The sequence below is a fragment of the Pantherophis guttatus genome, chromosome 1 (assembly GCF_059756535.1).
Source record: "Pantherophis guttatus breed Tessera chromosome 1, ASM5975653v1, whole genome shotgun sequence".
NCBI classification, from domain to species: domain Eukaryota; kingdom Metazoa; phylum Chordata; class Lepidosauria; order Squamata; family Colubridae; genus Pantherophis; species Pantherophis guttatus.
Genome location: NC_142063.1, coordinates 51,808,322 through 51,822,692, shown reverse-complemented (window position 1 = coordinate 51,822,692; position 14,371 = coordinate 51,808,322). Strand labels below are relative to the sequence as shown.

The 14,371-nt window shown below is 37.0% G+C and overlaps 1 protein-coding gene across 34 annotated transcripts in view; it reads left to right on the top strand.

Moving 5' to 3' along the window:
* The window catches only part of NRXN3 (neurexin 3), a 1,299,896-nt gene that overhangs the window by 1,162,085 nt on the left and 123,440 nt on the right, over positions 1–14,371 (top strand). For 18 of the 34 annotated variants that reach the window (XR_009621379.2, XR_015728807.1, XR_015728806.1 and 15 more), the window contains 2 exons: positions 6,675–6,731; positions 8,420–8,727. Coding sequence is in view for 31 of the 34 variants with exons in the window: in XM_060687369.2 (XP_060543352.2) it covers positions 6,675–6,731; positions 8,420–8,727 (365 nt within the window). In the remaining 3 variants the exon portion in view is untranslated. The remainder of the gene's footprint in view (positions 1–6,674; positions 6,732–8,419; positions 8,728–14,371) is intronic. The other 16 variants (XM_087873454.1, XM_087873420.1, XM_087873439.1 and 13 more) reach the window with 1 other exon arrangement.

The window sequence follows — 14,371 nt, the reverse complement described above, 5'->3', positions numbered from 1 at the left end:
ACTGGCCCGCAGTGCCTCTGCTAGCGAAAATGGACTTTCAATCTCTGTTTTAGGCTGGGACGGCCTCCTGCAACCCTCTGCCAGCGAAAATGGAGCTTGGGAGAACCGTCCCAGCCAAAACAGAGATTGGGACCCCGTTTTCGCTGGCAGAGCACTCGGGCTGCCACTGGCGCCCCTGACACGATTAATGTCAAGTTGGCCACACCCACCCTGGCCCCCAAGATCAAACACAACCCTGATGTGGCCCTCAATGAAATCGAGTTTGACACCCCTGGTCTAAAAAGTGGATAACTTTCTTTTGCTAATCTCAAAAGGATAAAGTCCCTTTAACACTAAAGACAACAATGGCCTTGCTTTTGTTAAACCGGTGCATGCCCAATGCTGTGATGAAGCTCATTTGCCTGAAAACCTGCTGCTGTTTTGTAGTTTTTTTCCTCCTCTCTTTAGTTTTACTTTTTGCTCTTTTGTTTCTTTATTTCCTAAGCCTGAGATAAGCATGCTGAAAGATATTTACATGTCTACTGTCTTAAGAGTTCTGAAATTGATGTTTTTGCCATTGTCAGTGGTGATGGTGGTGATGACGATGAACACAATTTGATGATGTTGCTTTGTTAAAAGACAATCACATAAGACAAGCACAATCTAAAGAAAACCACAGAGATCTCAAACATTTTTAGGGAGCACAGGGTGAGGTGGGCCTTGACATGGAGTATCCTAAATCATTTTGTACTATTTAGTAGGGCTGTATACACTTTAAAAATGATTCAAAAGATCTGCTTTAACTTTATGCAAAAAATAAGCACAGCACCAAGGCAATCATACATCTGCTTTTAGGCTTCCATAAGCATTACATTAAGGATGGGCTTTTTAATTCCATTCATTAAAGCTCCCTCATAGTTTTTTCAAGTTCATACAAAAGGCTGAAAAAATGCATGCCATATAAGCAGAGAGGTCACATGCTTGGGTAAAGGCCGAAGCATACTCCTTCCAAATTGTTTTTTGGAGCATGACAGCCCTACTATCTAGCTTATCATAGAATGGGATATACTATCATTTTCTATAATATCAGATTTTTAAAAACATGGTATTTTGATTCGATGTTATTTGGACATCTGATAAACTATAGAGTGGAGGGAAACCATACTGGTACCAACCTGTCATTTATTCACTCATCTACACTTTGCCAGCCCATGCAGTCATTCATTTATTTCTTAATGCATCAAGAAAGTCTTATGTCAGACAACCTCTTAAAGATGATGAGTGAGAGGATAGATAGCTATCAAAATGGAACATGATAAATTGATGGCTGCCAAGATGGATGGATTGCTCTGTCAAAGAGAGAGCACTGAGAGTAGCTATCTGCCAGACGTAATGGACCTATAGTAGAATAATTTACAATTAACACAATGGATGCCATGCCAAGAAAGTTGGGTGTCCTTGAATCCCAGCAAAACTAATGGCACTTAAGTACATAATGAAATTCTTAAGTGGTTTTTTAAAAGTGATTGAATTGTGGGGGTGGAATTAAAAGCATGTTTGCAAGGAATGAGAAAGCTGTTTCTCCATTATAGGGAAGAAAGAAGGGAAGAGAACAAAATGATATTTAACAAGAATTTACAATTTAAATGGATTGTTCCTGTAAATTTTTATCCAAAAATCTATTAATTCAGCAATGCATTATCTGTATGCACATTTACTTAGGAATTTGATTCATTTAATTAATATGCATAAAGATGTGTTCTATCAATCAACTTCACAAATTTTATTTGTATAAAATCAAAAATTAGAATTAAGTTTAATTCTCTTGTGTAGTTGGCAGTTATCTATTTATAACTGCATAACTGCTAATAAACAAAAGGAAATTAAAATGTATTTGGGCTTTCAAGTGCTTAAGAACAATCCAGTGCTTGTATTACTATTCCCATTATACATAACTTTTCATTAAACATAAGCCTTCTCCATTCTACCATCTTCTGAGTAGTTGGGGATTGTAATTCTAGAATTCCCAAGTACCATAATCACTGGAAATGCTAGCTGGGAATTCTGGCTATTGCATGCCAAGCACATCCAGAAATTGCCAGATTAGAGCAAGGACATAGTCTTTATACTACGGTAACACACCCAGCATTATAGTATTTCTGCCCACTGCTATCCTGTGTCTGTGAGTAATGAGAGAGAGAAATAGACAGAGGGAGAAATCACATGTTTTCATTTGATGATGCATGGAAAACAAGCACCAACTTTTGAACTGTGAAGTGAGAACTGGGGCTACTGCAGGCATCATATATGCCCAAACAGTTATGCTAAATTCAGCTATTCTGAAATACCAGAAACATGCTTGCTGTTTCATGTTTTCCTTTTCTTTGTAGAATAGGAAACATTAAAATGCAATGTATAAAAATTCAGAGATCTGCTGCTACCCATTCCTGTTTCACGAATGAAGCCAGGACAAATAATCATTATGAACTCTGGATAGCAATAAAGTGGTTATTTAAAGATTGTTCAGTGCTCAGTATATTGACAGCAGCGCCCAAGTGTGGGAGAGGGTTACATACTGTCATTCATTTTCAGACTGAAAAAATGAGAATGAGAAAATAATTATAAATACATTCCAGCATACATGTTGTTGTCTGCGGGAAGATGCAGTATATCACCCAATTTAGAATAAATTGGCAGTTGATGGCTGATTTGGAAGCAAATGGCACAAAACTACCTCATCCATCAGCTGCTGATTTTTGACAAGTTTTAGACAGATTTGTAGCTTTAACTCCAAAATTCAACATTATGAACCAGATCAATACATTCTGTAGTGCAATTGGTATTCTGATGGCCAGAGTTTTCTTTTTTCTGTTTCTTTTTTAGATTTCCTTTATTGTTTTGTCAATAGGAAAACCAGATTATATGGACATTTTTAAATTCAAAACCAAATCAAATTGATTTAAAGGGTTACAAATTATACCTATCCTGGATGAAATAGTGTCAAGCACTGCTTGTCTTTTATGTAAACCATAAAAGAACGGAATAAGGAGAACCTCATCTACAACTGGTCCTTGTTTAGCAACCACTTGTTTAATTATGTTTGATGTTATAATGGCACTGAGCAAGGAGACTTAAGGTTCATCCTTGAAATGGCAGCTGTCGCAACATGCCCACAGTCATATGATCATGATTTGGGCACTTGGCAACCACAGTCACATGATTGACATTTGCGACCTTGACTGCTGGCTTCTGGCAAATAAAGTCAATGAGGAAATCATAAGTTGCAGTCACTTGATGTTTCATTTAATGACCACACACAATGCATTTAACAACTACTGCCAGAACTGCCATCATAAATCGGCATGGTCACATGAGTTTAGACAGCTTTAAAACCTGTTGCTTAGTGATGGAGTTCCAATTTCCATAGTTAACTGAGGATTACCTATACTACACAATTTCCATTCTCTTAGTCACAATGAGCTCCCAGTACTACAGTAATGCCTTTGAAATAGAGAATATATGCAAAACCGTTTACTAACTTTCTTATTTTGTAAGAATGAGCTCTATCACATTAGGAAAGATTGAGGTCTGATCTGACATTTCAGCTGTGCATGTTTCCTCTATACATTTTTTTTCTTTTTTCCCATTGTTTTCCACTTGATCATCAAGTAAAAATGTTTCACACAAGTGGTTTTAGTTAAAAGCAGATCCTCCAGAGACCTGTGATTGTCCTTTTAGCAAACACACACTTTTAATGTTAGTGTTTTGTTATAAAATGTAGCTGTGCTATATGTTGCCTGCCTTGTCAGCTACGCTAGAAGAAGAAAATCATCAAGAAGAAAACACATGCATTTTCTTTTTTTAAAAAAAATTAGGTAATCTGTTTCAGGTAATTGTATCTAGGATGTTGGAACAATATGCATGGTTATATTTCTAAAACAAATAAATCAAATAAAGCTTTCTCATTTGCTTACACATGTTCAGTTGCTCTCCCTCACACACTAGCACCAATGGAGTTTCACAGCCTTTTTAAACTCCTATTGGAGGACACAAATTTTGGAAAGCAACAGTGAAGTAAATATTTAAACCTCTCTTGCCCATTCATAATGGTTTTGAACTAGACTGGATCTTACATGCAACAACAGCAATAAACAATCAGAGATTAAATGCAAATTTGGTTTGGTTTTATACAGCTAGATCTATGAAGTAACTTAATGAACATAGCATGACTGAAATACCTAAGACGGAAATTAACTGAAGACTAATTTCAACAGTTATTAAATTAATTTATTGGATTTTGAAGCTCTATTACTCCAAACAGACTCTGGGTGTCTTAAAACTATTTAAAGTACATGCTGGTAATTTAAAAATCATGATCACCAGGACAGAGCCAAATAAATAAAATACACAAAAATGTGATGGGCTCCACAAGTACTCTAACCCCAGGCCTGGAAACAGAGCTAGGTATAAGAAACTTCCAGAATCCTCTGAGAGTAGTAACCATAAACTCTCGGGGATGCTGTTCCAAAGATCATGGGCCGTGAGAGAGAATGTACTAAATCTGGGTTTAGCTCTGAGTTTTCTGAATAACCTAAGCATTGTCAAAGACAGTGGTTGATACTATGGGTGTCTACCAACTAAAAACAGAAGAAATTAATTAAAAGTAAGATGCAAAATCTGTCCTTGACACATGCAGTTCTATCTCAAAACAAACTAGCAAGGTTCTTTGATAGGTGAAGCATTAACTAGGAACGCGATGGTCATTTTCACATGATACGTTCAAAGTCAAAATAGTTGTCATGGATCCTGTAATATGAATTACAGAATTAAGCAAGGATTAGACTCAATGGCCTAACATGTCTCTTTCAATTTCCAAAGACATTCCATAATTTTTTCCATTTAAAAACAGTTTACTTATAACACACTGGGAAGTACTTACAATCCTTCAAAGAAAGAAACATGACTCAGAACAAGTTGGATTTGCATGTAGGATCTTTTGGAAACTCCTTAAATCAAATACATCTGTTCCTAGGATTGTGTGGCAGATACAAAGGGCAGCTGCACAACTCCAGGAAAAAACTATCTGAAAGTGTTTTCAACAGGTGCTATAGGCACACCTGTGTTTTTTCCCAAACCACATCACTCCCTTAAGTATGGCACAGCCCTACAAATATATTTCATTAATGACAAGTCTTCCATGGTACATTCAACAAGTGCAATTTCTTTTCTAAATACTATATGACAATTATACTCTACCCATCTTTTGGTGATCTCCAAAGAGTGGGTATAGTAGTTTTTTTTGTCTTTGGTTCTCCTGGGATTGTTAAAGAAACTAAAAGTATGTTTTAAGGGAATCCACTAATTTTGCTATGTGTAATTAGACATGAAGGATGTCATTATCAGAATACCAGTTGGGTCTCATGGCAGTGTTTGGTCAATTTTTAATAGTTTGAGGGGAAAATTAGAGTAAATTATGTAGATAACTTTCCAGTTTCTAGAAGTTATTTTTTAAAATGCTATTTTCTGGCTGTTGGTCATAGAATCTGGTCATAAGTTTTAAAATCTCATTGCCTCTCTGCAGCTTTTGTTTCTGGACCCCAAGAAAGGGATAGGGTACAAGGGGAAGGGTTGTTTTTTTAAAAAAAAATAAGACTGGCTCTGTACTGTATTATATAAAGCCATAAATGTCCAAAGGAATTGAGAGAAGAGCTTTTTCAGAATATCAAGGCTGGTTGAGCCTTTCAAACTGCAAATCTGAATTACTTAAGGGTTATTATAGCTTTCCAAGCTAGGACATTTTCCCCACTCTATATTTTAGCCTTCTTGGGGGAATTGATTAATTCCTCTCAGAAACGTACCCATTCAAATAACATGGGTAAGTTTTGAGCAGAAGTCCTAATTTATGTGTAATTTTGTGGCAGTTAAACAGCCTATACATTTTTTCCCTATGGAAAAGGCAGAGACTGATAAAGTATTTTCCTCAAGTATCATTTTCCAGCTGATAGCACTGCATGAGAATGAAAAGAAAAATGCAGTTAATGTTATAGTATCTCTGAAAAAAAAAGATCCTGTGAATAGAATTGTATGTCCAAATTTAATGAGAGCCCATTAGAATTTTCCATGTGATAGCTGATACTATTATGTCATTACTTGAAAGAGTTTGGAGTGAACATAGTCTTATTAGTACAATCATTTTCTATAATCTAAAAATGTCTGTAAGATTATCACTATAGCAATTATTTTTTTAATTTAAAAAATTGAGCCTAGCCAGATTTACTATTCTCTCACACAACAGATAAATGCAACATGCCACTCCCAAGCTACATGCAACAAATCCATATGATAAGGTTAAGAGGGCATGAGAGGAAAGAGATAATAGAAGAGATTTCAAAAATTAAGATTTAATTGCTTTCCAAGGACAAAGTATATCAATCCTTTCATTTTTTTCTTCTTTTAATTTGCTGTTTTTACATTTGTACACTAGTCCATCTTTGCTTAATGAAGATCTGTTTCTTGTTACGGTAGTGGAGAGCACATGAAGATGTGCATTCCGCTTCCTCAAACTCTCAGCATTTCCCATAAACATCTACTTTGCTTGGTTAGCTAGGATCCTCCTTGGGAATAGGAATTCCTTTCAGATACATTTCTTCTCTTGTCCCAATTCTCTTCCCCATGACCCATCCCGTCACCATTAGATGATGCAACACCGCATCACCACTTGACTTCGAGACCAGCCACGACGACCAAAATTGGTGAGCTCCCCCTCCTATTCTGATCTACTTTAATCACAGGGAATCAGTAATTGGGTTTAGATTCTATTTTACAACACAGTAGAATTTGGCATTTATCAGGATAGAACAGAGAAAGAAAGTGGTGAGTGTTCAAGGGAGGAGGGGAGGGAATGGACATGTGTGTGTAAATGTTGGGAGAAGTGGACTGAATGAAATAATACTAATTCCACTTTATTTTCTGAAATGTGGCTAGTATGGTTCTTTATTTAGTGGACATTTACATTTAATACACTCTAAAACACATGAATAAATATTAAATCCAGGTGAGTTTACATATTGGATTTATCATATAAAATTTATAGCTGTCATTTGGAAAGCTGAATGCAAAGAAATCATATATAGAAGGAATGTAATTCTTGAAAATTTCTGTTAATTTTCCAGAAATGATGAGGCAAGAACAACAGAAAGAAAAAAGTTTTGTCAAAGTTTGAATTGTCTTTTTGAATTAATGGGATGAATACATCCTTGATTTGTATGTAGAATGAAGAATTGGCAGTTATTTGTGGGGTCCATTCTGATTAGAATTGAATTCTTCCTGCTTTCCTTTAAGGAATTGGGAAATTCATTTCTGAAATCTCAAGGAAGATTCACTATGATAATTCTGTACAATCAAATGTGGGTTTCTGACACATGATTAGTACTGGTGAAGAAAAAACAATCCTTGGAAAAAATGGTGGATGATATTGTAAAACTTGCTGACCGTTCATTTTGAGATCCTAGCAGAGCTGAGGTTCACCACTATATTCTCTCTTTTCAAAATGTCCCTCCAATAAAATTGCTTACTAGTCAAAGCATAAGCTACTTTTCAAAGATCAGCCTGTGTTTAGGAACTGATACTTTAAAGAAAAGGCTATAAGAATCCTTCTTGCTCGGATTTGGTTTTCTGCAGCAAAGGGGTACTGTTTTGATTTCCATAACTTCAGTGTGAGGTAGAAATGACTGCATAGAGTTTTACTGTGAAAGTGAGGTACCCAAGAAATAGAATTGTTTGTTTCTACTAATTTTAAGATATATTTTGTTTTCTTCAACAGAAATGATAATCCAATATTGTCTTAAAGTTGCACTTTATTTAAATGCAGATTATATCCTCATTTAGAGATATAGTTATTTTATGTTTTAAGGAGTCATGAAGCATACATTTATCCATCTTTTAATACTATATCTTTTTCCAAGTCATAGGACAGGATTCAGTCTTTGTTCAGTCCATGCAAGGATCCAATTTTCTTCAATTCCATAATATGCAAAAATCAGAGTAGTTTCATTGAACTGAACTCTCTCAGATTCTCAGGAAAAAAACAACGCTGCAGAATGATTGATCTTAAAACTGGATTGAGTTCATCACTTGGGTGAAATTTGGAATCCCGGCTTCTGCTAAATATGTTGATATTTATGAGAATAAGGCCAAGAAAATCTGGGTCCATTGTTATTTGTTTGATCTGGTTTATCCTAATTTGTAACACAATGAGACAATTTTTTTGTAGTATTGCATTCCAGTCACTCAGCCATCACAATTGCCATCACCACCAATGTCAGAAAACTCGTTCTGATCTTCCACCCATTCAATCAGGACATAACATAAAACATTTTGGTTTTTAAAAAAGGGGGAAGAATTTTTCTGGCAATAACAATGTTCACCCCCCTTCACTTAGGACGACAGTTAACGATCTTCAACACCCAGGCTCAAATAGCCATTGGAGGAAAAGATAGAGGGCGTCTCTTCCAAGGTCAGCTTTCCGGTCTCTATTACAATGGCTTGAAAGTGCTGAACATGGCAGCAGAAAACAACCCCAACATCAAAATCAATGGAAGTGTTCGGCTGGTTGGTGAAGTGCCATCTATTCTGGGGACAGCTCCCACAACCTCTATGCCACCAGAGATGTCCACCACTGTCATGGAAACTACCACGACTATGGCCACTACTACAACACGAAAAAATCGCTCCACACCTACCATTCAGGTAAGCTGAATGTTTTGTGTTCCTATGTTTTCAGGCCTATTTTTTTTTCTTTTCTTTTTTCAGATGGAGATTTTTTACCAAAATAAAATTAAGAACAAAAATAGATATTTGCCATATTTTGATATTGTTATTTATTTGCCATATTTTGATATTGTTATTTATTTGCCATCATTCAGTGATGCTCTTTTAAACCCTCTTCATTTTACCCATGAGCATGAAGAATAGCATTTGATTTTTTTAAATCATGTGATAAATGAATCATGTGAATTCTAACTATCCAGTGCCAATGCATCCGTGTAAACCACCTGGATTTTCTGAATGCTTATATTCCCACATCTGTTTGCCGGCTTCAGATCAATTGAAGAATTACAATTTTAAGAGCTGTAAGAAGTAGTACAACCATTCCAATAGCAATTTAAATATTCCAATGTATATCCTTCCTATTAAATGGAAGTCTCTCCATTCAACTCAGTTTTATTTTAAATGTGTTAAATTCTTCTAATCCTTAATGACAGCTAAAGTTGTTTTAGGAGACTTACTGGTTTCTTTGGATTCTTAGAGACAAAGTCAGGCATTGTTAGCGTAATTTGTCCAGTGGTATGATGCATAATATTCTTCTGATGATAATATGTGGAAGTAAAAAGGCTGATGGGTCAAATAAATCTCTTATGTTGTTTAATTCTTGGCTGTAGAAATTGATCAACACAATTTAGAACTTTTAGCCTACAAGTCAAATTAAAATGATTCCACATAATCTTTTTCATCTAAGAAAACCACCATCTTGCCAATGTTTTATTCTCCCCAAATAAATTGAAACTGATAATTATCCCTGCTGAGTCCAACAAGAGCTTCAGGACAAGAAGACTTACAACTACTTCTTTGAGGCTTATAAAAAAAACCAACCCTTCTAGTGGCATGTGTTCTTGATACAGGCATTAGTGCTAACCTACTTAGCTAATTACTTTCTGATATTTTTCATGATGTAACACAGGTGGCAGACCTCAAGCTCTGCAAATTCAATCCAAACCATTCTATATGTTAAATATTTATAATTAGCATGCTATACTTTTGTTAAAGTGCATATAAAATCTTCTGAAAAAATAGTTATAGTCTGCTTTACATTTTTTATCTACACCAAAGGAAGTAAACCTCACCATCATCATTGGCATCCTTCAGCCTCAAGAAACTATGGTATTGTGCTCTGGAAAGAGGTCCTAAAACAGCATCTAGTGTGATTAAAAAGGCCAATTTGAGAGTGTCAATCCCTTCCACATTGAGGGCAACTACATTCTGTCCCCTGCCCAGCCCCCAGATTTCGCTGGTTCCGGGGCTGCCTTTTTGCCTCAGCCTGCCGAACAAGTTTCTCTTCAAATTGGAGAAGGCCATGCTGCGTCGTTAGCCTCCAAGCTGAATGATTGGAGGTCAAAATTTCCCAGTTGTTAATGTCCATTCCCAGGGCTTTTAGGTCCCTCTTGCAGATATCCTTATATCGCAGCTGTGGTCTCCCTCTGAGGTGCTTTCCCTGCACTAATTCTCCATACAAACCCCATAGGCTCTGATTAAAATAGTAACAAGCAACAGATGTTTTATTCCATATATTATACATTTAAGTAGGCATGTTGAAGTTTAGGTATTTTTTAACATATATAGAATTACTTTATGAATAACCCAAAGGTGCTTTTCAAAGGCAACTGGACTTCCTTGGGTTTTTTCTTTGAAAACATTTTACTTTTCATTGGAGAAGCTTCTTCAGTTCAGAAGAATTTCCTTCATTTTCAAGGAAAAAAACCAAGAAAATCCAGTTGCCTTTGAAAAAACATCTTTGGGACAACCATACCTGGATGATTGAGAATCTCCATATATACTTTAGTAATATAACTTATTAAGCAATCTAATCATTTAGTAACTGATTAAGCTACCTAATCATTTGCAAAATATCTTTGCAAAGGTTTGCTTTCCCTTTTACTTGTGATTCTCCACAATTCTTGAGTATCGTCTTTTTTTAAATAGATCTTTATGTGATACTTGTCATCTTAAACAAAAAATTAAACACTCTTATCTTCAGTGAGACAAGAACTATCCTGAAACTTGTATGTCTCTTAAAATTGCTACCGAGTATCCATAAAATACTTACAATCTGTGTTCTTCAGTTCCTTGTCACAATTCTGCTTCTTTTACATCATGAAAGACATATAGCACTGATTTAAATTGTTAGCTTCAAAAGGTGGGTTAAAAAAGTACTAGAATGATTTAATAAAGCACACATCAGAATTTAGAAACATAGTTTGAACAATGATATCCTGAATCCACCTACACTACAACTAATGCCTTGGCTGATATTAAAGCAGTAACTCTTGACATTTCATTCTTCTCACCAGAAGGAAGGTAAAAGTCAATATGCACTTTTGTTACAACTCACTGTCTCTCAAGAGCAAATCAATTTATTACCATCATGGTGAAAGATAATTCTTTCTTTCATTCACCTGGTAAATATGTTCAGTTCCATCTGAATAAGCTATATTAAACACAGATGATGCTTTCTGCTAAAGATACAATGGAAGGTGGGGGGAAACATAGGTCTATCTTTTATGTTGTGCTTTATTTAAAATGTCAAACTCAGGGCATCAGGGCAGCGTCACGTGATGTATTGCAGCTTTTCCCCCCTTCACTAAACCAGGCATGGGCGTGGCCAGCACATGACGCATCCAGCCCATGAACCGCAAGTTTGATACCCCTGATCTAAAGTAACCATGTCCACCACAAAATACCCTTTCTGATTTTTCAGAATTATTAATTTATTTTATCTATTTCATTAGATTTAAAAGACCATAGACTTTTCAGCCAAATGCATATAGATGCTCCCCTGGGATTAGGAACTCTGATTGGGGCATAATTTAGTTAAGTGAATTTTACTCTACTGATAAGCAGCAGTTACTGTATTAGAATCTTTTTTATAAGCTCTGCAGCATTTTGCGAATTTGGAAACCGTCTCTCTGTTCATGCCAGTAGAAATTAGTGGAGCTAATAATACTGTGTTGCCTGCTTGAGATTTTATGTTTGTTCCATTTAATGAAGCACCTCCGTATCTGACTATCAGAACTGCCTGCTGATCCTAACTGAAAATGTAGATTTTACAATATGCGTTTGTTCTGTAGTCAAGTTTAAATTGTTTGGAAATCATATGTGTGGTGTTAAATTGTTCTCAGAGACCCTGAGGCCCTGACATACCAGGTTCTCCCATCAAACAGTACCTTTTGAAAGAATTTCACTTCGCCTTGCTGCTGTGCGTAGGATATTGAAGCATATGGTAATTGTGTACTTAAATGATTCTGGTTTTAATACCATTATGTCTTGGAGTGCAGGCTGATGTTAGAGTGGGGCTGTACTGCATCCAAATGAGAGGGATGATGTTCTTCCTTTTAGTCATGCTATCACTGGAGCCTTGCTCCTATAGTTGAAAATTGTATACTTGACCTGACCACCCTTCTCACCTGAGCAAGGAGCTTTCTTAATTGGTCAGAGCTCATCATGAAAGCTCTCAAAGAGTCAGACCTTGTTAATACCGAACTGAGAAAATTTACGACCTTAGGTTGGTCTGCAATTTTATATATACATATACATACATACATACATACATACATACATACATACATATACACACACACACACACACACACACACACACATATATATAAATTTAAAGAAGGCAATTGCAACCCACTTTTATACTGTTTCCAGGAAACTGTATGACAAGTGCATGTCTTTACCTTTAAATCTGATGACAACTTTTATTTATTTATTTAAGAATCTCTCAGTGACTCTGGGAGGCTTACAAAAACAAAAAGAATGATTTCTCAGGATTGATTTATCCCCAGGCAATGTTTGGGGACAAATCCCCAAGCTTTGATGTTTCAAAGCATTCCTAAGGGATGAGTATATAGAAAGACGGGTTGCTCGGCATTTTCTGTCTGTCTGTCTATCATTTATTGGCAGTTCAGCTGGTATCACTTCATACTTTACTAACCAACATCATCATAGTAGTTGAACTGAGCTAAGTGTGCCTAAGAATAAATAAGGAAACTGTACCCTAAAATAAATAAGTTAATTAGGCTTCTCACACTTTGTTCAGGCACTTGAAGCTAAACACTATCTAAATGTTCAGATATTTCTGTGGGAATGCAACAAACTAATTTATCTATCCAATGAAGGTGGAGGCATGAAGTACTGATCTGAATGATTAAAATCATATATATTACAATTATGTGATATCAAGGCTCAGAAATAGAATTCCATGAACCCCAGGTAGGAGTGAATACGTTTACTAAATCCTACAAACAGAAAGGGAGCTTGCATGCTGAATCTTCTTCCCGTTCTTCCTGCAGGCACGCAAATATTGTCAGGGCGAAGAGAATCCACTGAATGCTGAAAAGCTTAAAACATATCTTACGGGGCTTCAGTACAGTAGGAAATCACTTAAAAATAGTCAAAGAAGTGTCCTGTTTTTGCTAATCCCTCCCTTCTACTACAGTTCTGGAATACTGTGAGTCATAGAATTTTGAGCAACACATTGCCATAAGGTCTGGGAACACTTATTTTCACTCGGCCTTGTGAGGAGGAGATTTGTCACTCTAATTATCATATTTTTCAGAGTATAAGACACACTTTCCCCCCACTAAAAGTGGGTAGAAATGTCTGCGTGTCTTATACAGTGAATGTTGCTTAAGCCCCGGCCCCCACCCTTCAGTCATCTTCATCCTCTGCATGTCACAGTTTTGGCCTCTGCACGCTCCTTTTTAGACTCATTCCAGGCTGAGGCAATCACCACAGCACATCATCGCTGATCACCGCCTCTGTGCATCATATTTTTGGCCTCCATGCGTTGCATTTTTGACCTCTGCATGCCCCGTTTTAGACCCGTTCCAGGCTGCGGGGTTCACCACAGCACCTCACTGACAATCACCTCCTCTGCGTGTCACATTTTCAGCCTCTGCGAATCGTGTTTATGGCCTGAACACACCCCATTTTGTACCTGTTCCAGGCTGTGGGATTACCACAGCACTTCGCCACCAATTGCTGCCTCCACAAGTCATGTTTTCTGCCTATGCACACCCTATTTCTGGCCTCCTCGTGTCGCATTTTTAGTAAGTTCCAGGCAGCAGGGATTGCTGCCACCACTCCCTGCCATCCGGAACCAGCCGAAAATGCGACATACCAAAAACGCGATGCGCGGAGGCGGTGATTGGCGGTGATGTGCTGCAGTTATCCCAGCAGCCTGGAATAGGTCTAAAATGGAGCGTGCGGAGGCCAAAAATGTGACACGCAGAGGCCAAATCACAACACATGGAGACCAAAAACACAACACGTGGAACCAGCGATGGGCTGTGGTGATCCCTGCAGACTGGAACAGCTGATTGGCAGTATTCTGATAGGCTGATCCAACCGCCAATCAGCTGCTCGTGCTGAATCAGGCTGCGATAACAAACTGAAGCTGGTCAGGCTGTTTGCTGTTTGCTGCAAGGATGCTAGCCAGATAAATACCGATGGATGCTGGTAGGCAGAGGCAGAAATTTTTATTTTTGTTTTCCTCCCCCAAAACTAATGTGCGTCTTATACTCTGGAGTGTCTTATACTCCAAAAAATATGG